Source organism: Hylobates moloch, unplaced genomic scaffold (genome assembly GCF_009828535.3).
Source record: "Hylobates moloch isolate HMO894 unplaced genomic scaffold, HMol_V3 SCAFFOLD_2, whole genome shotgun sequence".
NCBI lineage: Eukaryota > Metazoa > Chordata > Mammalia > Primates > Hylobatidae > Hylobates > Hylobates moloch.
In genome coordinates this window covers 48,096,645-48,122,004 of record NW_026652277.1, presented here as the reverse complement: position 1 = coordinate 48,122,004, position 25,360 = coordinate 48,096,645, and the positions used below count along the sequence as shown (strand labels likewise).

At 46.6% G+C, this 25,360-nt stretch overlaps 1 protein-coding gene and 1 long non-coding RNA gene across 3 annotated transcripts; both read right to left on the bottom strand.

Moving 5' to 3' along the window:
- Positions 1-3,403: 3,403 nt before the first annotated feature.
- On the bottom strand, positions 3,404-7,906 carry LOC131381536 (uncharacterized). The gene is made up of 3 exons (XR_009210352.1): positions 7,860-7,906; positions 6,409-6,469; positions 3,404-3,681 (listed from the first exon to the last, which is right to left on the bottom strand). It is a non-coding gene; the product is annotated as an uncharacterized LOC131381536 (long non-coding RNA).
- A 9,377-nt stretch (positions 7,907-17,283) lies between these two features.
- Positions 17,284-24,605, bottom strand: NKX6-1 (NK6 homeobox 1). Of its 2 annotated transcripts, XM_058429742.1 has the most exons (4): positions 22,870-23,582; positions 20,984-21,156; positions 19,462-19,474; positions 17,750-18,855 (listed from the first exon to the last, which is right to left on the bottom strand). In XM_058429742.1, exons 1-4 carry the CDS (start codon positions 23,537-23,539, stop codon positions 18,446-18,448), a joined length of 1,266 nt encoding a protein of 421 aa, XP_058285725.1. In that variant the 5' UTR covers positions 23,540-23,582; the 3' UTR covers positions 17,750-18,445. The 2 variants fall into 2 exon arrangements, with proteins under 2 accessions (XP_032019739.1, XP_058285725.1); XM_032163848.2 differs by lacking the exon at positions 19,462-19,474 and having other exon boundaries at positions 17,284-18,855; positions 22,870-24,605.
- Between the last annotated feature and the right edge of the window lie 755 nt (positions 24,606-25,360).

The window sequence follows — 25,360 nt, the reverse complement described above, 5'->3', positions numbered from 1 at the left end:
CGGTCAGTCAGGTTGGAGTTGAAATTTTTAGCTGTCAACAGTGACTGGGAGGCAATAACTTTTTGTTGTTGTTGTTGTTGTTTTGTTTTGTTTTGTTTTGTTTTGTTTTAGACGGAGTCTCACTCTGTCCCCCAGGCTGGAGTGCAATGGCACTATCTCAGCTCACTGCAACTTCTGCCTCTTAGGTTCAATCGATTCTCCTGTCTCAGCCTCCCGAGTAGCTGGGATTACAGGCGCACACTGCCACATCCGGCTAAGTTTTTGTATTTTAGTAGAGACGGGGTTTCACTGTGTTACCCAGGCTGGTCTCAAATTCCTTAGCTCAGGCAATCTACCCGCCTCGGCCTCCCAAAGTGCTAGTATTACAGGCGTAAGCCACCGCGCCTGGCCAACAATAATTTTTTTTTTTTTTTTTTTGAGACAGAGTCTCGCTCTGTAGCCCAGGCTGGAGTGCAGTGGCGCAATCTCGGCTCACTGCAAGCTCCGCCTCCCGGGTTCACGCCATTCTCCTGCCTCAGCCTCCTGAGTAGCTGAGACTTTGTATTTTTAGTAGAGACGGAGTTTCACCATTTTAGCCAGGATGGTCTCGATCTCCTGACCTCATGATCCGCCCGTCTCGGCCTCCCAAAGTGCTGGGATTACAGGCGTGAGCCACCGCCCCGGCCCAACAATAACTTTTGTACGGCAGCTTGTAGAATGGATTCTAGGTTTCTAAGTTTTATAATATTTAGTATATGAGAATTAAATTTTATGTTGAAAACCATAATTCCAGAATCTAAATGATGGGAATACTCATTATATTAGTTTTGTCACTCGAAAAGAAAATGCTATGCAGGCCCTGACGTTAAGTTGCTTATCAATTGACCTTGCTTGTCTCCTCTTAAATGTTATGTCTTTAACCCTGTCCCAAAGGGTGTTCAGCCTCACAGGAACCCAAAGAAGGACAGGCTGTTTTGGAAGGCAGGACAGAGAACATCCATTGCCCTCTGAGCGTGGATTCATTCCACTGAAGAATCTTCCACAGTATATAATTAATATTGTGCATCTTGATAGTAGAAATAGGCTTATGAGAAGATTTCCCTGAAATTTGTGGCCTGGAAGAGTCTCAGAAAGTTTCATTTCAGAGGCCAACCAGAAAAATAATCTAGATAAAGACTCCAGCAGAATATGTGTTTTTTTTTCTTCAAAAGATTTACTTCAGCCTACACAGAGTAAGCAGGTTAATAACCAGATGAAACAAATAGAAAAAAATACAGTGCTGAGGCATGGAGTCTGAATAACAAATCCTCCCAGTCACCAGGAAAAAATAACTCTAAAGTAGGATGCTTATCTGACAATTTCTAACAATTCCAAAATTACACTCAAAGTTATCTTACCAGGATTTTGTTTGCAAACACCCACATGAGCTCATAAGATGTCATTACAATCTACTGGTCAATTTACTAGGAGAGAAGTTTCTCTCTAGGAATGACAGAGTCCCATAAGAAACTGTCCCTCAGAGAGTACAAATTGTTTTCTTCAGGAATCAAAAGAAACTGTTTAGTAAGTTACTTTTCCCAAGCACAAATAGGCAACCTGTGATCTGTTCTTACATCTCACCTAATCACCAAAAAGAGAACTTCCTAACTGTGGAGATCAGGCACACCATTTACATTCAGTTGTGTTTACTGTCATACACACTATGGGACAGTTTTAATTAAACAACACTGATTTATCATCATACTCAATACTTGTTTATTAAAGAGTGGTATGAGGTAAGTACAAAATGTCATTGTTCTTAGAACCAGAATAGCTATATATATTTCTTAGGCCCCCTGATTCAATCATGTTAAACTATATAAAAGGCGACAGCTGCAAGTCAAGATAAAAAAGAGTTTGCAGTTTTAAAACGGTACGTAATATGTTTTATGGAGAAGCACGGTGCAACAGCTTAGAGCCTGAGTTTGCATCGAGATTAATACCTCTGTTAATCTCGGTCCCCTCTTTGAGCATCAATAGCCTCATCTCTAAAATGAGGATCATAATAATAATAACTACTTCATAGGGTTATTGAGAGGATTACATGAGATCATGAAAAATATGTTACATAGTGGCCTGGTACAAAGTAAGCTCCCAACAAATGACAAATATTATTAAAATTGGTAAAGGATAATTTAAAAATTATATTTATAAAAAGTTATCTTCGCCATTCTAAGAAATGAGCTAGAATCTCTAAGGAAACTTTGAAAGGTAAGGTAAGCTTGTCTATGCTTATTTAGATGAGGTTGAGTAAAAGTCTATTCCTGTTTTAATGCAGTGATCTAATTAACCTTTTGCCAGGACTAAAATGACCTTGAATTGGTCTTATGACCTCAAATGCTTAATGTTGTTGACTTTAAACAGGCTTTTTGGGATGGTCAGAAATAACGTCTGGTGAAATGAGCTAAAGGTCAAAATCATTTGCTTTGTAATAAATAACAAATACACTTTGCACTAGCTGCTTACAAATAGAAAGAAATGCATAAAATTCATTTGTCAAAGCAAAAAGGTAAGATATTACATAAGGAATATAGAATCAATCAAAAAATTCGAAAAAGGATCCAGCATTGATTTTTAGTCTCACATCACTTATTTTATACCAGGAAGTGATTAAATTATTCATTTTTATAAACTAAAGAAATACATTTCCAACTAACATTAAAATGAAGTAAAGATGAATCTAATTAAACAACACTGATTTATCATCATAAACATTCCTGTCTCAGGCAGAGAAATCACTGAGCTATAGTGAAATGGAAAAGATAAATGTAGCTTGTGAAAATGTCAGAACTGAGAACTATATGATTTCTAAAACTCTTTCTTGTTTTACAAATGTTTATGCTTCAAAAACGAAAACTCTAACGGCATCTTTCACATTATCCACAAACTTTAGGGTGAATGACTCAGCCTATTTTATCAACAGAACCATGTTTAAAAGATCAGTTTCAAAAGAGAATCCCAACTAACAATAACATTACATTGTTTTAGCCATAACCAATAAATACAACTACATCTGATTTTTGTGCCTCTTATTGAAATCTTGGTGAGTTTTTTCAGACTATTAGTATAGCAGATTTCTTTCTATTCATATAATTGTAAGTTGACTTTCATTGCTATATAAGAATTATTACTTCTGATACAGCAGAAGTAGCCATCTCTTTTTATTTACAAATTCTGTTCATCAACTTTCACATCCATTTCTGTTTGAAAGGGACAGCAAAAGGAAAGCATGAAAGCATTCAAATATACTGATAATATGTGTGCAGTCTGGAGTCTTTATTCAAAATAAAATCAAGTTCAAATGCCTGCCTGCCCAACATTGTTAAGGAAGATTTATAAGGCACCTCCTTATTGAAAATATATCCAGCATCTCCCTCTCCCCTGTAATAATTGTTGAGCTATTTAGTCAATATTTGGCTTCTGTGCATAGTTACCCACATTATGCAGAGCCACTTTATGCCTCCAGTGATCATGTAGGGCCATCACTCCTCCTTGTATTCCTCTAAGTTCAAATGTTTACCTCTGTAGCGGGCTCATTCAGTTATCATTTATATCAGTTATTGGTTAGCAGCTGATCATTCCAATCACTCCAGTATTAATTTTTTATTGTCCCACATCATGGCCCATTCTTCAAGTGGTGTTTCAGAGCCTACACCATTTCTTCTGCAAAAAAAAAAAATCAAGCTATACATGCCAACAATCTGTAGTGCATTATCATTTGTAATGTCCTAATTATTTTACATAATCAATAACATCAAGTCGCTTTTCTTGGGGACTTTCTGTTTATTTACATTTTATTCCACACACATTAGCTTCCATCAAGAGCAAAACCGATTTTCTTGTCCTGCATCTGCTCTCAAGGCAACCTTAATTCTCCATAAATCTATTTGTGTTCACTACATAGTTAGACCCAGTTGGTTATGTTGATATAATCCTAGGGCCAAACATGTCTTGCTCTACAAAACAAGACTTAAATATAACTTGGAATGCTACCCTGATGATGACCATGGTGACTGGAGGTAGTGTTTCATTTCATTGTTGTTATTTTTGCAGAGGTCTCTGTTTATGATGTGATGCATTTGGGCCTAAGCACATTAGCTGCATTATTCATTGGGTACATTTGTCAGAACATGCATGTGTATAAAGAACTAATGATCCATATTAAATTAATGGCGCTATAAAAAAGAAAAATACTCCATACAAGCAGCTATGTCAGAAACTACAGACTTTGATAAACCATAGAAAGGACCTAATCAGATGAAGCATTGGACTGTTCTGTCTCCAAAATTACATTTCTAGAAATGTACTTATACACAATGTTGGTTTTATTAAAACAAATTAATTCAGTCATTAAGGAATCATAAGGCAAGTGTCTCATAAGTCAGGACCTCCAGTGTAACAAATTGATTAAATGACTGTGTAATAGTCTCTTTAAACAAATCTAGTGTAACAAGTTAATAGATCTGCTCAATTACCATCCTGGGGTGATGAGGATGTGGGCAACTCTCTCATTAAATCTGGGAGATTGTTCTTAGGAGTTTTTTCCACTTTTCTCTCTATTTTTCTGTCTAGGCTGTGTTGTGTTTTGGATTTGAGGTTTATTTTCCAGCCTCTGAAAATTGATTGTTCTAATGGCAATTAAAAATAAAAAACTGAATTTGATGCTGCTGACTTCTTCAATGGATTTGTCAGCTGCTGTTGCAAACCAGTTTGCTCGTGCGTGCTCTCTTCTCTCTCTCTCTCTCTCTCTTCCCCATTCCATTTCAAGCCTAGGCGTCTGCTGAAGAGCTGCAGGGCACCACCCATTGGCCACCACTCTGTCCTCAGTAACTAAAATAGCAAAATCCCTCTCAGATCAGGCTAGAGTTTTCCCCGGTTTGACAAAATTTGTAGCAATGCATTCTAACCTGGGAAACTTGGGCGGCCCCGAGTGCCAGTGCCAGGTGAGGGGTGCAGGCAGAGGGCATTTAAGTTTCTTCTGAGTTGGGAGGTAAAATATGTTTTATTTTTAGCTATGAATTGATTTCAATGGGAAGATTTTACACAGGCTTCCACATATGAGAGGGAAATTTGCCTACACATCCACGGGCCTTCTCAACCTTCCTGCAGAGGCAAGGAGGGAAGGGTGACCCCAGAAAGTACTAGAGGTGGGTGGGGCTCCCAGTGAGGCAAGTGTGGAATGAGAGATAGCCAAGATGAGGAAGGAGGTGGGGGAGTGGAGAGGAGAGAGGGAGGAGCGTTTGGGCCATAAACCCTACATCGAAATCTCTCAAGGGATTCTTGCTTTAAGAAAAAGCAGAACCCCCTTCTCTGGGAATGTTGAAATCCTTTTATAGAAAGATGGTAGCCGAATATGGAGGAGCTCAGGAAGCTTCCCCTCTCCTAACTCCAGAGATGCCAATCCTGGCTGGTTCTGAGTTTGAGACAGCGCAGAGTAACTTCGAGGCTCTACCTTTCCTTGCAGAGTAACTTCCAGGCTCTGCCTTTCCTTAGGTGTTAATGCCCATGGCACCCTTTCGCCAAAGGCCTTGGGAGAAAAATCTATTACCCCACGGCCATTTTGTTAAGTGTTTGCTCCTGCGATGTGACCCTGCCACTTTATCTGTTGGTTTTTATTTTCTGAGTGCATGTTGCCCATATGTTACTCTAATAGTTGCTATAATTCTTGAGCAATGGGGCTCGTATTTTACGGGGCTGAATTAAAAAGAATGCACTTTAATAAAAACCTGAGCAATACACTAATGGCCTGACATTGATGTATTTGCATAGAGATGAATTATACCAGCCTGCTTGACACGACTTTTAATAAATGATTGAGGAGGTTATTATAAGGATGCACTTTGATGTGCGTTAACAGGTTATTTTAGTGCATCTATAGCCAAAACTGGGAGCAATGCAGTCCCGGGTACAGTCGCAAGATACTTTTTTGTCTTATATCTTTTGACATTTATTGGGACCTCTCCGTCCCAATATTACAGTCACAAGCTACATTTTATTAACCATCAGTAACGTTGACTGTGAATGGAATCGGGAAATGAAAAGAAAAATGAGCCCCCCTCCATATACCTCCAACCACATTAGATCTCAAGGTAGTCAATAGTGAGTGATACCGGGAGCCCTCACTTCGGAAGTCACAAAGAGCTGGTTACGCTCGCCTAGAACCGGGCAGGGAAGGCCGCCGTTCTCCCCGGGAACCGCCGGGCGAACTGCTGAGGAGGTGCGATTAGAAACTACCAAGTCAGAAATCGTCAGCGATGTGGATGACTCAGGAAACTTGTCTGTCTGGGTCTAGGAGTATGAAGATCTATAAGAACCTCTCTGCACACAGAAATCCAAGAGCTCACACGCTACTTAGATGAATTAAGCACCCAAGAGGATATATTTAAATACCTGCTTGCATGTGCACTCTTTTGTCCTGCTTGAATTTCTTTTCTCCATGTGCATGTACTACCTAGCAAAAATATAAACAATACAAAATTTATTTGTAACTGAAGGCAGCTCCGCCTCCCCTCTGTCTACCTTGCGGAGACTATTCAAACGCCCTCGCTTGCGGGGTTTCGGAGCCAGAAGTCTCGAGCCCGGCGCCTCCGCTCTCCCGCGCCGCGCCCTTCCACCTGCACCCCACAGGCGCGCTGCGGGACAACAGCGCAGATGCAAACCGCTTTCTCGCAAGGAAAAGGGGAGTTGAGGAGAAAGTTTCCTCCCTGAGCCGAGGGGAGCAGAAAAAGATCAAAGGTCGGGGGCGGGTGGAGTGAGGGTGGGGGGAACCGCTGGACGCCCTTGCTGTGTGAGTTTCGGGCGGCCTCGCAGTGCCATTCTGCAAGAATACCTGCTACCTCGAAAATCTTTTGCCACAGCCGACCGCAGCGGGAGGGGGCAAGGGGCTCTCTCTGACTCGGCTCCGGATTTGTGCATCCCCACAGTGCGGCACCCGCAGTCTTGACTTCTCCAGTCTGACTGAACAGATGTTTTTGTCCCTCGCGGAGATTTGTAACTGATGTTGGGGACAGCTAGTGGAAGGTGCTAGCAACCTGTATCTGTTCTAGAACATACCTAGTGGGAGCTGCGGGGTAGGGTGGAGAGGTAGGAATGCAGGGAACTGGGGCAAGGGTAAATGTGAACATATGAACACACGTGCGTACACACGTCTCTAAATGTGTCATTCATAACATTTTAAAAATGGTCAAGTCCGGCCGGGCGCGGTGGCTCACGCCTGTAATCCCAGCACTTTGGGAGGCCGAGGCGGGCGGATCACCTGAGGTCAGGAGTTCGAGACCCGTCTGCCCAACATGGCGAAACCCCGTCTCCACTAAAAAATACCAAAAAAAAAAAAAATTAGCTGGACATGGTGGCTGGCGCCTGTAACCCCAGCTACTCAGGAGGCTGAGGCAGGAGAATCACTTGAACCCGGGAGGCGGAGGTTGCAGTCAGCCGAGATCGCGCCACTGCACTCCAGCCTGGGCGGCAAGAGCGAAACTCCGTCAAAAAAAAAAAAAAAAGAAATCCAGCATAGCTGTGGTTGCCTTTTCGGTTTCAAAGTAATAACCAAGCAAGGAAGAGAGAAGACCGAAAACTACCCCGCGGAAACTAGCACAGTGTGCCCGGATGTCTGTGTCCCGGGAGCTCAGGGAAGAGGGCCCGCACCGGTCTGCGAATTGCAAGGCCCGGCCTTCCCCAGCGACGCTCTGGTATCCGCTGTCCCCTCCCTGTACCTCCGCTACCCAGGGGACGGCTGTCCTCTCCCTGTACCTCCGCGACCCAGGGGACGCCCAGTGCACCGGACCCTTCCCCGAGGTCAGCGGAGGCGCAGGTCGTTGGCCACATCAGAGGTGCAAATTTACCTCAGGCCCCGGGGAAAATGGCGACAGCGTTCGGGTCTCCACCCGGGGCGCGTGTCAGCGTTGGAGAGCCTGCCCGTCCTGCAGAGGGCGTAACAGGCACCGCTGGGGAGAGCCGGGCACCCCTGTGTCCAGGATCCGTAGCGCCGAGCTGCAGGCCAGACCTGCAGGGGGCGTGCCCGGCATGGGAAGCTCAGGCTACGTCTCCGAAGCTTGCGCTGAAAACACCGGAGGTAGGGAAAACAGGGAGAGCGTACTGTGCTGGGCTCTACCGTGGACACCCCAGTTTCATTCTCTGCGAAGCCACGCCTCTGGCAGGGCTCTCAGGACGGCGATACCCAGGGATGATGGTACCCCTGGTCTCGGCGGGACCTCCCGGGAACTTGTCCTGGGGGAGGGAGCCCAACTGGCCACGCACTGGTAGCAGCAGTGGGTGGAGCGCACAAACTCCGAGGCCCGCGTGTGCCCAGCACCCCAGGCTGAGGTTGCAGGGCCCGGGGCCCAGGAACGGAGCCTGCCCCCAGCACTAGGGAACTGGGCCAGGTATGGCGACCAACGTCCTAAATCCCAAACAGACTTCGTTCGGCCGGTCTCTGTAAAGAATTTGCCGAAAGGCAGAAGCTGGACCAGAGAAGGAAACACAGTGCCGGGCACATCCTAGCTCGCTTGAATTTTCTGGGCTTTGTCATCCCCGAAAGTAGACACAGGATATATTATCAAGAACCTGGTGGCGTGCGGAGACTAGCTCCCCGAGATGCGCCATGACTGGATTTCAGCTCAGTCCAAACTGTGGGAGAGTCGCAGAGGAGAGAACACGCGAGGAAGGGTGTGTAAAGGAAGGGACAGCTGGACAACTGAAGGCAGCGGCCACGGCTGCCTTTTCCTGCCCTGAAGTGGTGGAGCTTCTGGGAAGATCCGGGGCCTGTAGCTCCCTTTCCACTGCGAGCAGGCGCAGCCGCTTTACAGGTTGTGGGATGGATACAGGTATCGTGTGGCAGACGTGGTGCCGTCTGGGCTTAAGGCCATCGATAAGCAAACTACAGAAGCCAGCCAATCCCGAGCGTTCTAATTGCCTTAGTCCTGGGATCACCCACGCAGCAAGTCCAGCCATGAAACCCGCCCGCACAGACACACGCTTGCCCTCTCCTCTCCCTTGCACCCATTGGACTCGACGCCGCAGCGTGTGCAAAGAGGCCCAGACTGAGCCTCTGTATGGGATTCTCCTGCGAGGTTGGGAGAGAATTCTTTCGGAGCAGATGAGAACAACACAGACAAAACCGCATTTTTTGACTCCTCATTTAATCAAGACAAATTCCGATTTGTCTCATTTTGACCTTTGTCTGTGATTGAAAGGGAACATTAACCCCTACAACTTCTGCATGTTTTCTTTCCAGGGCCTTTTTAAACCAGAGTAGTCTCTGGGAGCTCCAGCCTTTAGGTCCTTCAGGTCTCTCCTCACCTAAAGGGAAAGTTCTGGGAGGCCCAGGCCCAGTACAGCCTCTTCAGGCATTCAGAGAGATTCTATAGCTCCTTCCTGTAGGTGGGACCGCAGAGCACATTCCAAACTCTTCCCTTAGGAACCGTGGTCCCAGTCCAGGAAGTCTTTCTCCTCCACATAAGGACCTCCCCCCCTACCCCACCCCCGCTCCGGGAAAAGCCAAGTTCCTTCATTCTCTGCTCTTATACCGACCCTGCTCTTCAAAGAGAGCCTGGTTTGTGCCCGCAATGAGCGAGAAACGCAGGGTATGGGAAACAGTGAGTTTTCTGTCCAGCCGAATAGGAGCAGATAAAATAAGACAGCCCGGAGTTCAGCTGTGTGACAGAGCCGGGAGGACCACCACACGGTTCCCCATTCCTATCCAATCCCCAGTCATGGGGTAAAGGACAACAGATTCTGAGAGGCAAAGAACTACACCTAAGGCTTTTCCTAGCCTCTCCTAGACAGCAGGGTGTCTGTTGCTGTAAGTCAGCGTTATAGAAAAAGCACTGAAGAAAAGGAATTGAACGATGAGACCATTAAGGTAGAACACATACCCTTTTTAGGGCAGAAGGGCTCCCAAACACCCTGTTCTAGCAATTTGTCAAACTATTACATAATAATCAGATGTAGAAGGGTGCGGTGGCTCACGCCTGTCATCTCAGCACTTTGGGAGGCCAAGGCAGGTGGATCACCTAAGGTCGGGAGTTCGAGACCAGCCTGACCAACATGGAGAAACCCCATCTCTACTAAAAATACAAAATTAGCCGGGCGTGGTGGCGCATGCCTGCAATCCCAGCTACTCGGGAGGCTGAGTCAAAAGAATCGCTTGAACCCAGGAGGCAGAGGTTGCATTGCGCAGGGATCATGCCATTGCACTCCAGCCTGGGCAAAAAGAGTGAAACTCCATCTCAAAAAAAAAAAAAAAAAAGATGAAGAGGAGACTCCTGATGGCCTGAAGATCATTTCTCTCCAGAGTAAAAGAAGGGAGAGGGCTGCATTAAAGGTCTATCATTTTCTTTAAAACCATCAAGAGAATACAAAGTTTCCTATCACTTCTTATGGGGGAGTTGTGTGTGTGTGTGTGTGTACCTGAGCATGCACAGTGTCCCCAGGATACAAGAGGAAACAAGCTGTGTATGACCTTATGCCCTCAAAGTCTGACTATTCCAGGTTTAAAAGTTTTCCAAGAGGTAGTACTGATACAGCTCTGTCCAAATTGTCACCCACTTTGGCCTATCAAGTCTCTCTGAGGCACTTTCTTCTCCTGGGCAAAACGACACAGCACTATACTACAGAAGATAGATAGATAGATGGATGGATGGATAGACAGACAGACAGACAGACAGATAGATACTGTTCACTTGGAAACCATCATGGCCCTTGCAGGTAGAGCATGGGTCCCTGGCTGACACAGTCACCTTAAGTGTGCTGACAACAAAGGCTCTTGGAGTCATCCATTTGTCCCTTACTTTCTATCTAATGGAAGTTAATGACAATGTGCTGATTTCATATTTGCCTTTGCAGTCCTTTTTCTCTTTGAATTGTGTTTATCAAGACCTAGACAGGCAGTGGGATTGCTTTTTATATCAGAGGTACTGAAGTCCAAGTTTTCAACTGTATTTGCTGTTTGTACTGTTTCCCTGGTCCCCTGACTTCACTCTGCTTAAGTAGCGTTCTGAGAGGTGTGCAAAAGTGGAGTAGATGGTCAAACAGGAAGAACCTCCTGCCCATCAACTTCAGTTGGCAAGTAAGGCCCAAACTCAGACTGGAAAAAGCAAGGTCTACAGGAGCTTTCCCTCTTAATCAAGAGCTGGTTCCCCTGACTCCTAGGGGTCTTGCTCTATTCTTTTGAGGGCTTGCTGCCTCCCTTCCTTTCTTATGCCCCAGGAAATCAACAGCAGCTTCAGCACCTCTCACCCACTCCCCCATCTCCTGCCTTCTTGCAACTTTGACTCTCTCAAAAGAGAGTCATATCCCTAGTTTTCAAAGGAAAGGTAAAAGGGGCAAATTCCAAATGCTCAGTCCTAACTTGAAACTCAGTGAAAAGTGAAAAGAGACTCTTTATGTCTCTTTTCTTTCCCTGAGGTTTTTGTTTGTTTGTATCTGTGTTTTTTATTTGTTTGTTGTTTGTTTTTAGATTTCCCATCATCCAAGCAGGCAGAGTAATGTTGGAAGTGTGTCTCTGGCCGCATCTTGTGGGGAGAAGATAAGTATTACTGGCTTGTGAACCAGATCCAGGTTCTGTCCATGTCTGAGATTTCTTCATGGGAAGCACCAGTTATGATACATTTAGCCAAACTACACAGCCATATTACAGGATATAATCATCACCTCTTACATTTGTATGTCACTTTATAAAGACTTTGCTTTTGAGTTTCACAATAACTTTGTGAAAGTTTGATTGACATAATTGTATAGAGGAAGAAATGTCTGGGATCAAGTTACTGGCAAAAAATAGAAACCAGCGCTAGGGCTCACGTCTTCTCTCCCTAATGAAGTTAACAGTGGTGCTTCTTTTCATACCACATAGTGTCAGTCTGATGGCATTTTCAAATGACTTTAAGTAATTATGAAAGATGCCTTCTTCAAGAATCTTTACTTTCAATAGACTACTCTTTATCCAGAGAACAAAGATAGGTCTATTAGATAGGGTATTGCTTGTCTGTGCTATGTAACAAATTATCCCAAAATTTAATGGCTTAAAACAATAAACATGATCTGACACAGTTTCTATGGGTCAGGAATCCCAGAGGGTTCAGCTGGGTGATTCTGCCTCAGGGCCTCGCACAAGCCTGCAGATGCCTCAGTTCCTCACCACATGGACCTCTATATAGGGGCAACACTGCAGCTGGCTTCCTCCAGATCAAGTGATCCAAGAGAAAGTACAAGGAGAGTAACCTACACTGTATTCACTAGAAGCAAGACACTGAATTTAACCCATACCCAAGAACACAGGAATTAGGATCCATCTTTTAAAGGAAGAAATAAAATAATTTTTAAAAATATTAAAAAACAACTTCAGGTAGTCAGGCTTTAAGGTTTACATAGAAGAAAACCTCCTTTGCTGTCATAGCTTCTCTTTCTTGCTGTCATAGTGGAAAAGAGATTACTTTTCATAATCTTTCCTTGGTTGCACAAGACAGCAGGGCTAGAGCTAAAGGCAACCTGAGACAGGGCCTTTCTTGATGGTGCTACTGCTGCTGCTGCTGCTGCTGCTGCTGATGATGATGATGGTGATGATGATGGTGATGACAACAATGATGGCTACAATTTTCATAGCTTACTATGTGCCAGGTACTGTTCATATGTATTAATTCATTTCATTCTCCCAATAATTCTATGAAGTAGGTGCAATTATTATCCCTAATCTACCTGTGGAGCCCTGCTCTCAATCACTATATGATCTCTTGATCATTGTGATCTTGTGGCAAGAATGAAAGATTCCTTATATCCTCTCATTCACTTGAGACCATTTGGTTTTGAGAATAAAAACTGACAAATCCTTACAGACCAAGTAAAGAGTACAGAGAAGGAAGAAAAATCTAGGGTCAAAAAAAAGTTTCCAAAATTCTTTTCAAGAGCTGAGCCATAGCATAAAATTCAAGGACCAAGGCTGGCAAATGATAGAGAAATTAATATAAACCATGGACTCCTGTATGGAGCTCAGATGAAAGGCATGAAAATTTGTTGAATGCCTTTGTTTGAAGATGATTAAACCATGTGGTAATAACTAAGTGAATGGATTTTCAGCAATCTTAACTTTCTGTGGTCTATGCAAATAGATTTGTCCCAAACAATTTATTGATGATGGACAGTGTTTTCATAATTAATTCACCCAACCCCCCAAAAATAAAATTATATGTTACAAAGGCAAAAGGAATTTATATACTAGCTTCTTTCCTGAATTTGATATATCTGTCCCTTATAATAAGTAGATACATAGGATAATTATGCCTCATAATTTATTTTGGCTTTCCCGAGGTAGACATAGGCAAAATGTTATACTAGAAGGGTGGTAAGGTCCCTCTGAAAAAATAATATGCACTTATTTAAATTACATAGTAAAAATTCTTTCCTGACAATGAGGAAGCAATCCATTTTCGAACGTATCTTCAACCAAACTAGCCCTTATTCAAAGTGTACTAAAATAGAAACTCTGAATGAAGCTTCTACTTCAGAATTCTGGCCACCCACCAGTAGATATCAAACACCATGCAGACATTATGCTCTACTCTTTAAAGTCTTCAAGTGTGTTAGTCAATAGAAGTGGCTGCTTTGGAGCATCAGAACAAATGATGCACATCTAAACATTTCATCTTTGGGTGACCAATGTTGGATCAAAGAGGAAGACTAGAGAGTGAATCTCCCAGGGTCTCAGATAAACCTTCAGTTTGTGGAACAACTCTAAGCCAATCTCTGGAGCATTGAAGGCTCAATTTCAGGAAAATACCCTATTCCTTAGTCATCCTGCTCAAACCATCATTACTCCCCAGTCAAACTTTCCATTAATAGGCTAGGAGAGAGGGTTATAGTGCTGTTTTCTATAGATCTTAAAAGGGGCTACATTAGGGAGAATATGTTTCTTCCTAAAACTCACAGTCTAAATGCTACGGAAGAAAAAAGTGCACACTTTCCTGTCAAAAAAAAAGGAATAAAATAATTGTCCTGAATAACTGGCCAAAAAAAAAAAGTCACAAGAGGAGGAAAGAGCACCTTTTGCATGTATCTGTGTGTATGGTAAGAAGGAAGAAATTTAGTGCAGAGAAATTTGTTCGAATTAACATAAAATAGAGTTTACAGAAGAAATCTACCACTTACCTTTGTTGTTACTACAAGATCCTATTGTCAGTGATTAACAAAGGAGCCACTGTGTCTTTAAACTGTTCAGTGCTAGGAGTTCCCTAGTGGAATTTCACCTCTCATGTGTATGTGTGTGTGTGTGTGTGTGTGTCTGTGTGTGTGTGTGTCCCTGCTGATCATCAACTTAAAGGACAGGGCACTGTGGATCTCCCCAAGTTGATGCTGGTATAATAACGTACTCATCTATTAATACACAATATTAGGCTCCAAAAGGTTGCAAATGCATCCCAGTCTCTTTTCCAAGAAAAGCTGGCCTGCAGTCCAAACTCCCTACCCACTGAGCAATGAGGAAATTTCTAGAAAAGAATCAGTGATTTTCAGTTCCCCCTCTTCCCACTGTCTCTGAAACAGGGAAAAGAATAGCGGATTAAACTGCTCACAAGCTTGGAAAGCCGCTCAACACAGCACAGCTTCTGGGAAGAAAGGCATGGAGCTTTAAGTTACAGAATCCTGAATGTGAACCAAAGAGAAAATTACTCACCAAGTGCAAGAATTGAGCCTGGACTTCGGGGCCCAGAAAGAGAACAGAGTAGAAGCAGCAAATGCTGCTGGGACATCTGAGACACAGATCCAGGGCTCTTCTCTTCCACTCTATATCTCCCTTGCAGCCCCATTGCCTTTTCCTTTTTAGGAAAAGAAACACATACCAACAAAAATGAAAAAGCAGTTTTACCCTTTCTTTCAACACACACACGCACACACACACACACACACACACACACACCCTTGTTTTTATCTGTTTTCCACTGTTGGCATTCTGATGCCTGTAAGACTTTTTAAATGCAGTGGTCCATCAAGCCACTTGCTGTGACTTTTTTATTTTTAAAGCATGATGCTGTTAGCTGTAATGGTTGGTTGACAGCCTTAATCAGACGCTTATGGTTGTTAATGCCATAAAATTTTTGAACCAAAATGAAAAATGATTCTTACTCTCCATTACTTAAGCTGTAGAGTGTCTCCTCAGTTTCCCCACAAGTTAACCCTTGTGAAAAACTGTTCTTGTTGCACATAAATGGAAATAAACCAAACCAACCAAGAAAAAGGGAATTAGGGGTAAGATGTCCCTCTTCTCTCTCATTCTCAGTTTTATGGGGCCAGTTGCAACTGGGGGCCAGCTGGAGTGCTGTGTGGAAGTAAATTAACTGGAAACCTCAAGCCACTGCTGCAGTCAAATAGAAAAAGGAGCAAACGCCAGTGCAGCCTGGCTCCAGAGCCCGACTCTGACTGCCACCCACACACCTCAGAGCACATCAGTACTCAGGCTGGCAAGCTCACAGACCTGTCCTTCCTCTACAGATTTGCCTGTGGAGTGGAGTCCAGGCATCAGCTTTCACCCTTCTCAGATGCTCAGAATGGAAAGGTGAAGAGCACAGAGGAACGCTTCCTAAGGGATTTGCGAGAGGTTTCTTCCCACGCCTCTAACTTGGAATAAATGCTATCAACCTGTTTACTTTTTGAGAAAAAGCTTCAATTTTAGTTCCAAGTTTTCTGTGACTAGTACTACTATATTACTACTACTGCTACTATTACTACTATTATTAAATTTTGGGAATAACACTCTAATTATATTGTGAGTTTTTGTGTTTTTTTAGGAAGAATAAATAAATAAAAAGTTGCTTGGCTTTTCAAGGCAGAGGAGGGGTGAGTAAAGGCTAAAAGGAATAAAGTAGAAAAAGTGTTCTCATTTTCAAAAATTAAATGATAAAGTACAGTTGCAGGACAATAGGTGATGTGTCCTCCCTACCCACCCACCCCTGTCCTTTTATAAAAAGGGAAAGAAATATAGAGGAAGAGAGAAAGGAAAAAAGGAAGAGGAAGGAAGTAAGGCAGGAAGGCAAGAAGGAAGGCAGGAAGGCAGGAAGGCAGGCAGGCAGGCAGGCAGGCAGGCAGGAAGGAAGGAAGGAAGGAAGGAAGGAGAGGGGGAAGGGAAGGGAAGGAAGGAAGCGGGGAGGAAAGAAAAAAGGAAGGAAAACAAAAGAAGAAAGAAAGGAAGGTATTGTTCACAGCTAAAATAGAAATCATCCCAGCACAGCAAATCCTCCTTCAAAATAGCTGCTTCTCTGAAGGACACATACCTTAGTCATGCTAAGACGACGGAAATTCAGAAGAGTTTGAAACTCCCTGAGAACTTCACAAACTAGAAAAAAAAAAAAAAAAAAAGAGGACAGATTTTCAGCCTTTCTGTTAAACCATGCCATTAGCATTGCATTCTACAATAATTTCTCTTTAGGCAATTTCATTTTGTGGAATTTGTGAAAATTTTAGTTTTCAACTATGTTTTACTTTCAAGGGAACAAAACAGACCTCTACTTTCTTTAGCCTGAAGAATCTACTGAACTCTATTGATTTTTTTTCTCTTTGAACACAAGCTCATTAACCCGAAATACTAAGGAGGTAATGATATTTCACTGAACCTGAAACCGAGTGTCTAAAAACAAAAAGATCCCAAAACAGTGATACAGCCCTGGCCTTCCCCAATTTTTTTTTTTTTTTTCAAATTCAGCTGGAGAAGCTATGACATTGCTTTCTTAACCCTAAAATATTTTTACACCAGTTAAAGGAAGCTTTCTTTAAATTCATCCTTCTATAGTAATGTTTAGTAAAATCAAGGCTTCTGTCTTTCCACAATTTCTTCAGTCTTACAGCTACAGGGGGAGAAATATTAGCATCAAACAGCAGTGCTACTCAACCAGCGAGCTCTGCTGCCTCCTCTACGCTAATCGAATAGGGGCTGACTGAGGAGCTATCTTGGATATATGGAAATGAGCTCTTCCCAATTGCCCCCTAACCCCAGGGACTTCCTGGAAAAGGAAAAAGCGATCAGGAAGAAATTAGACAACACAGACATCAGAAGCAGCTAGCTAGCTAGACTAGTCTCTCCAAGAATCACCATGAGTGGGGCTGCATTTATTTTCCTATCCAGGAATATGAGAAATGTGACATCACTCATCCAAAGAAAAAAAAATTAAGTAACAGCTATTTCACCCAAGAAACCGATATACCATTTTTTTGTGGTCTTGACTTTTATTATTTGAGATCTCTGATGAGATCAGATGATCTGTACCCTTTCATTCAAGGCAACAGACGTCTTCAAACTGTTTTTTTAATTTGATTTATCCTTTGAAACAGAAAGTGCATTACATTTAACTGGTCTTGCAAAGGGGGTTTTCTTCTCTTTACAAACCGAATTCCTTATATAAATTAATAAAGGTTAAAGATGCTAATATATCACCATTATTAGCTTTAAAAAGAAAACAATTTACATATTCTATAGTATTCTTATGATACAAAACACTTCAAATTCAATTACAGCAACTAAATGAATTTTTATGTTTCAGACCCAGAGCGGTTGTAACAATTCCCACCACCTACTTTAACACGCATTTTTATCAGAAAGGAGTTAAATACAAGCTATTGTAGCCCCTCCCTCCCCAATATTTTCTTTAAATCACTAATAAATAGCAACAAACGACTGTGCAATTTCAGAGAGGAACAGGGAGGCAGGTGAGAGGCCCTCCCCGGTTCCCACGTCTTCCACTTCAAGTCCGGGGGGCGGGAGCGCAGTGCAGATCCAGGGGGTGGGCAGGGCAGGGCAGGGCGTGAAGAGGTGAAGGGGAAAGGTGAGATTCTGCAAATCCAAACGGGAAAGAGGAACGAGAGGAGGGGACGGAGAAGGTGATGACATTCTATTCTACGCTTCTCAAATTAAGTTCAAAATAAAAGGGAAGGTGTGGCTTGAGTCGCTCTTCAAAGGGGAGGAGGAGAAGGAAGAAGGTCCATCTTTTTATACGAAATTCAAAAAAGCATTTTACATTTTAAATATTCACAATAAAGTAACTTCTAGTCAGTGTAACTCACGATTTATTTACAAAGAGCCTTCAACAGGTTACTTTAGTTGCACAGCAGTGTGTGTGTGGGGGGAAACGTCCCTCTGCCCATCGGTGGCAGCGCCCGCCCGCTTCGCTCCGAGGTCCCCCGCGCGGTGGGCGTGAGCCCTTCCACAGCACCTCTCGGCGCCCCCTACCCCGCCACCCGCGGGGGCAATATCTTCTGGGGACGAGGGGGACCCGGGCGCTGAGGCCGCTGCCCGCCGATGGGGACGGGGCTGGGACCGTGGCCCGGCTGCGGGTTTCAGCAGCGACATTTACGCAGTGCATTTGGTGGTCTTCCTTGCCTTGTCAACCCCGGAGTCTCTCTCCCCCACATCCCCTCCCACAACTTCAAGGTTAAAAAAATAGATATGTACATCTCAAAAATAGCAAAGGGTCCCTGCAGGCAGGGCCGGGTCCTCCGGGCCCCGAGGAGCGGGCAGGCACGGCGTGCACGCGGTCCCCGCGCCCCTCGTCGCCCCAGAGGTGGAGGCCGGAGCCGGGAAGGTGCGGCGGGCGGCGGCGTTCAGGATGAGCTCTCCGGCTCGGACGCGTGCAGTAGGAGGCCGCCGCCGCCGCCGCCGCTGCTGGACTTGTGCTTCTTCAGCAGCTGCGTGATTTTCTCGTCGTCCGAGTTGGGATCCAGAGGCTTGTTGTAGTCGTCGTCCTCTTCCTCGTTCTCCGAGGCCCCCTTGAGGCGCTCGGTCTCCGAGTCCTGCTTCTTCTTGGCCGTGGCCATCTCGGCCGCGTGCTTCTTCCTCCACTTGGTCCGGCGGTTCTGGAACCAGACCTGAGGGAGGAGAAAAGGGAGGAGAGGGGAGGCAAGGGCGAGGAATTGAACGAGCAGATCCAGGCCGTGCTACCACTCCCGCATCTCGATGGCCCTCCCGCGGCCCCCCGAAGGCCTGCTGCCCTCCCTCGCAGCCCTCCCTTTTCTCGGCCTTCAAAGTCAGTCTCCGTCGCCCCAAGTTCCCCCTGAGTAACTGGCACCAACAAACTGACCGCCGTTGCCATAGCGATGGTAACAAGAGTATTGAGGTTGTCAGTGAGTGAGTTCTCAAAAGTAAAAACAAAACTTGGAAACTGAAAAATGAGTGTCCCTAAAAGTGAGTTCACTTTCCTGCCTTCTAGTTTGAAGTTGAAAACTTTCCCCCTTCATAAAGTTGTCCCACAGTGGCTGTGATTTTATTCCTTATTTACTTTCTTAAATTAAGAAATTTCAAACAACCTGACACGTACTTGCTTTTCGGTGTAGATTGTGGGGGAAAAGCACAGCATTTGCCCCACTTACTTCTGTTCTCCTTTTCACTTTTAAACATTTGTTTGTTTCACTTATCTCAGATCTGAATGTGTACAAACATGGTAGATATAAAATATCCTCCCAGTTTTTACTTACAATGTATGGTGCACTTTAAAAAAAAAAAAAAAGATCTGTTAAAATACAAACTTCAAATCACCTTTAATGTTTTTCATAAACCCAAAGTAAAGTGAAGGCTAGAATTACCACTGGTTATTTTTAAAACGTGAAAAATTGTCAATTACATTATTTTCCACAATTGGCATGTCTATTCTTTCAAATGTTATTTTAACTGTGTTCCTGCTCAAGACATTTAATACAAATATTTTTAAGCTTATTCATGATGTCTGACACATATTTTACCTAAAGCATCAGCAAGAAGCAACCTATTTCCCAAAGATATTGAATTATCCTCCCTTTATTCTTGTCCTCCATTATGTATTTTATCTAGAGAATCAGAATTGTTAAGAAAGTGATCTTTATTTTCTTTATACAGCTATAATAATTCACTTCTAGCCATATAGACATATTTACGATGAAAAATGAAGACCTCCAGATTACTGCAGTAGGCTCTGTATCAACCTACTGCAAAAAATAATTTTAACTGTGACGGTATCCTAATGGCCATATACAAAATCCCTCCTGAAATCTATTTTATGATAGCTGTCCAGGGGGGAACACACTAGCCAGCAGACATGGCTAATGTTATTCCTACTTAATTTAAGGAGCAACAATAGAACTAATGAAAACAGACTTACACCCCAAAGAAACAAACATAACAAACTGAAAAAGAGGGACAAAAGAGACTATTGGAAATATAGGAAACCATCAGATTGAATTTACCCAGCTTGTTTAATCCCTTTATTTTTTAGGAAAAAATTCCTGAAATTTGTTTCCTTGGAAATATACTATACAACTCAATTATAACGAAAGTGATGTTTTAATTATAAATTGTTGTCATGAATAGCACAAATCCTAAATCTGTTGATAAACTTATTTTAAACCAAATTCAAGCCTATAATTCAGTAATAATCTTGTCAATTCATTTGTAAAATTACTATTCCAAAGCGATTGCCTTAAGCTAAGCTAAAAAACAGGTTCATCTGTGGTAAGTGGTTAGATCCTGTGGATTTATTTATTTATTTTTACTTGCAAATTAATAGAGTAGGCCTGTAATACTGATCTACATTAGGAAATTATATAACTAGTGGAGCCTGAATTGACAAACAAAAACTTGGATATCTCTACAGATAGAATATATAGAAGCTGTCTAACTGGCCTGATCTGTTCTCTGGGCTGATATTTCAGTAATGCTTTTATTCTCTAATAATGGTGAGTCCCCCAGCACATGCTGCTATCTAGATTAACCTAATTTCAAAGGCGGGGGCTTGATTCCTTTTGTTCATCAAGAGTTTGCCCGCCTGCAAGACCCCAGCGCCTTTGTAATCCCCACCCTCCTTCACTGCTCTCAACTTCTCCCCAGGCTCCTCGGACTCGCACCTCTCAGGCGACTGTTTGTTAGTTTGGGGTGTGTGTGTGTGTGTGTGTGTGTGTGCCCATGTGTGCACGCGCGCGCGACAGGGGCGGTACCTATCCCTCCAGGTGTGCAAGGTCCACTCACCTTGACCTGACTCTCCGTCATCCCCAACGAATAGGCCAAACGAGCCCTCTCGGGCCCCGCCAAGTATTTTGTTTGTTCGAAAGTCTTCTCCAGGGCGAAGATCTGCTGTCCGGAAAAAGTGGGTCTCGTGTGTTTTCTCTTCCCGTCTTTGTCCAACAAAATGGATCCTTGATCTGTGAGAACCAATAAACAGCGAGAGAGGGGGGAAAACAATCGGTTACAAGCGGCTGCACTGGGGGGAAAAAACGAACTCGAGAAACAATGTTTTGTGGGGAAAGAAAGCTCAGTCTGTGGCGGACACCAGAAGTGTAGTGGCGCTTCCAGACTAACGGCGCGTCTCCCTTTGCCTTTTTACATCCACCTGTTTTTTAAAAGCCGCGTGTTTGGCGCAGCAGTAAATACCTTCTGCTCAACACCGACGTCAAACAGCTAGGGAGCCTATTGCTAAAGTTTGCCAGAGCCTAATCGCAAGGCCCCATTAAATTAACGAATGCCGGAAAAAGGCCACCCTCGCCTCCTAATCCAGTCGGTGCTCGTTCGGCCCCGGAGCCTTTGCGTGAGAATAACTAGATTTTCTTTTTTCCTTCAACGCTTCCCTAACCTGTGTCCAGGCAACAAAGGGGTCCTTGTTTTTGCACACAAGAGAGCTAAATCGCCCCCAAGTCTTAACGTCGCTGCAGCCGAGGGTGAGAGGGGAAGGGGGAGGGGGCACAGGCTTTGTTGGCGGCCCCTAATACGGCCATCAAAACCGATACAATAGCGTCTCCCTGGCACCCCCACCAGGCCTGGCTGCCACAGTCCCCGGGCTTCCCAAGAGAACCTCCACTTGGCTTTCGCAACTTCCCGCAGTTACTGCTGCTCAGCCGCACTCAGGAGGTCCGGAGACTTGGAAGAAACTTCGGAGACTCGCTCAAAGGCGAAGAACCGAGCGAGAAAAGGACCCCAGGCTGGGCCCTGAAGTCCACCTGGAAGGCTAGAAGCCTCCGCGGCGCTGCGGCCTACTACCCCGAAGACTAGCGTGATCTTAGGGCAACTCAGTTTGCCTCAAGCAAGGTCTTTGCGGGATAGTACATTTTCCCCAGGCCGTGTCCCTTCACCTCACTCTTCTCCTGGATCGCTCTTGTGTTAGGATGTTGAGCTCCACGATGTCCCCAAATGTGCCCAGACGCAACGTGTGCCAGCCCCCAGAGTGGAGGCAGGTGGGAAAGCGCGGGCCCAGCGCGGTGAGCGGCTGGAAGCGCTCACCCTGCCCCGGGGACGCTGGCCTGTCTTCAATGGGCTCACCATGGCCGAGTGTACTCGGGTGGCAAGGGCGAAGAGGTGAGGTGGGGACACCCCGGGTGGAGACCTGCATGCAAATACACGCACTTCCCGGGTGGAGGAGGGCTCACCGCTGCCGGGCCTCACTGCTTCGAAGAGAGGCAGCGGGTTAGGCTGGCGAAGGCGGAATGGGGCGCTGGACGGCGGGCAGGAGCGGGGAAAGCAGGGATGCAGTGGCCTCTCCTTCCCCTCTCCTCCCCATCTCTCTAACCCAGGCCAGGCCTGCGGTCCTGGCCAGGCCGTTTCAGGAACAGCCAGGGCCTCGGATGAGACACACGTCCCGCACCGCGCTGTGGTCCACACGAACACACACACACCGGCTCAACCCAGGCGTACTCAAGACTTAGAGAGAGGGAGGCGCTTGGATACAGCCATGCGAGCTCAGAAAAGCGAGAACCCCTTTCTGGAAGCCCTGGCCCAACCTAACTGGTGTGATTCCCGCGCTGCCAAACTACTGGGGCGGGCCACAGGATGGACCGAGCGGCATGCACACCGGGGGCCGCGACCCGGGAGTGGGCAGAACAGGCATGGCAGGCAGGCATCGGGGCGCGGGTGGTCGTACTCACGAGGGGTACAGGCCAGGCGTGCGTCCCTCCAGGGCGGGCTCTGCATCACTCCGGGCCAGAAGATGGGCGTCCGGCCCGGCAGCTCAGCCAGCGGCTTGGGGTACCGGCCCACGGCGGCCACGGCCGCGGCGCTGGGGCTGAAGTAGAGCCCGGGCGGCGGCGGCGGCGGGCTCAGGCTGCTAAAGCGGGGCAGTCCGGCCAGCAGCCCCGCCGGGGATGAGGCGGCGGCTGCGGCCGCGGCAGCAGCTGCGGCGGCGGCAGAGGCGGAGGAGGCAGAGGCGGACGAGGAAGAGGAGGAGGAGGAACCGGAGGGCGAGGCGGAGGGCAGGGCGGCCCCAGAGGCCACGGGCATGGAGGGCCGGCTCAGGATGTCGTTGATGCCGTGTGGGGTGGCGGCCGAGAGCTGCTGCGGGGGGCTACCGAGGGATGAGAGCCCCCCCGTGGCCGGGGGCTTCAGGCCGCCTGGGTTGTGGGCGCCCAGAGGCGGGGAGGGCGACGAGGAGGACGACGACGAGGACGAGGAGGAGGGGGGGCCGGCAGGCAGCGGGGGATACGCGGCAGGGTACAGCGGGGTCTTCATCTCGGCCATGCTGTGTAGGGCGGCCAGGGGAGGGCTGCTGAGCAGGAATGCGCTCTGCCGGGTGCCCTCCATTGCCCCCACCGCTAACATCCCACGGCCAGGCCGGAGACGGTAGCCTTGCAGCGAGGGCGCTGGCTGGTGCCCCCCGCGGGGCTCAGAGGAGCCGGAAGCGCCGAGGGCGCGAGCGGAGAGGCACTCGGCGCGCCCGGAGGCGAGCTGCCAACTGGGCCAAGAATGCCGTCGCCGGGAGTTGCTCCCCTAGCTGCGCAGCAGAGATGTCCAAACCCTCCACGCGGGAGGCAGCAGCTCGCCGAGAAGAGCAGGCGTCCCGGCGGGCTAGGCAGTCCTTTTCGTTGCGCGAGTCCTAGATTCGATCCCTGGCTCTTCTCTCTTCCTCACTTTTCTTAGCTGTTCAAAGTGCGCTACTTCTCATCTTCTGCCCCCAGGAAATAAGCAAAACAAAACCCAGGCTGGCTCCGGAGAGTTTGTAGCAAAGTTAGTTGCCGAATCTCCACTTTGAAGTTGGAGGGTGAGGGTGGCTTGCTTTCTTTGGGGAGGTTCAAAGGACGCCGTGTGCAGCCCGTGGCGCTCCTCTGATCTTACTGGGATGCTCTGCTCTTTCGGCTGCGCAGCTGATTCGCATTCGACGCTCACTGTGCCCTGGGAGAAAGCGCATCCAGCCCGCGGGAGATCTAGCCTCTGTGCGGGCTTCCTCCGCCCGTGCTGCCCCAGGCTGCTGCGCCAGAAAGGGCAGTGCCACCGATCCCCGCGGCTCCCAGATCCTCACCTCCACCCGCCTTGCCCTCTGGGCCACGGGCCACTGGAGTTGCAATATTGAAAAGAAAAAGGGGGAGGAAAAAGCACAGAAAAACAAAAGACTAAGTGTGAAAAGTCTGACGGCTGGGTTTCGGCGCCGCTCGTCAGTCCACTTCTGCAAACGGGCCTGGCGACCCCCGCCCCACCCCCGCGCCCTCTCTCCCTCTCACTCTCAGCCTTTGACTCTCCTCTCTGGCATTTTCTTCGCGGCTTCCCTGGCTTCGGTCTTCTAAGTCCTGTCCTCTGGCCAAACTGACCCTCTCCGCGGCTCCTCCGCTCTTTCTCTCCTTTCCTCTCTCCCTCCGGGCCTGACAGTTCGGATGAAGCTCTCAAAGGTAATAAAACATTTGCATCACTCCCTACCCCTCTTTAGCTGGGGGACGAATGGGAGGGGGAAGTGGGGGACCAAAATGAGAACTTTGAGGGACGTCACTCCGAGGCTGCAGGGGCCAGGGAGCCGGGCGCAGGCCGGGGGCGTAACCACCGTGTCCAATAGCGCGCCACCTCGATCCTCGCGTTGCCCCTGGGGCACGCCCACTCGGGTGCGCCGCACCCTCTGATTGGCTGAGGCGGGCTAGCCGTAAGGCCGCGCCCGCCTAGTCCCCTCCCGCTCCCTACTTCTTTCTCCTGTGGGCGGGGCCAGGAGGGGCGGGAGCTGGTGAGTGGTGCGGTTCCGCGCTGGGGCCGGTGGCCGCCTCAATTAATTGTGTTAAATAAAATGAGAAAGGGGAGGGGGAAGCAGAGACGAAGAGGGTATTACTTTTTAAAGAGAGGAATAATGAAAACTCAGCCCTTTTATGGAAAAGCAGTTCATATCCTTCCCTCGCTTCCCCGCTAGCCCGCTCGCGTCATCCCATCCCCTTCCCCCACCAGCTCCGGAGGGCGCCTCACCTCGAACTAAGTCTAGTCCCTTGTAAAATGAAGCTAATGGAGCAGGCAGCCGGCGCAGCCCTGGCCTGGCTCCTTCTTTTGAAGGGATTAATTAAAGGCCATCTGGGCTCTCCCAGAATTGTGTAAATTAATTTGTTGCTCCTTAAGCCTAGAGATGTCCTTAATCCCCTTGTAGGCCGAAGGATCGTCCTCTTCCATCTTTCC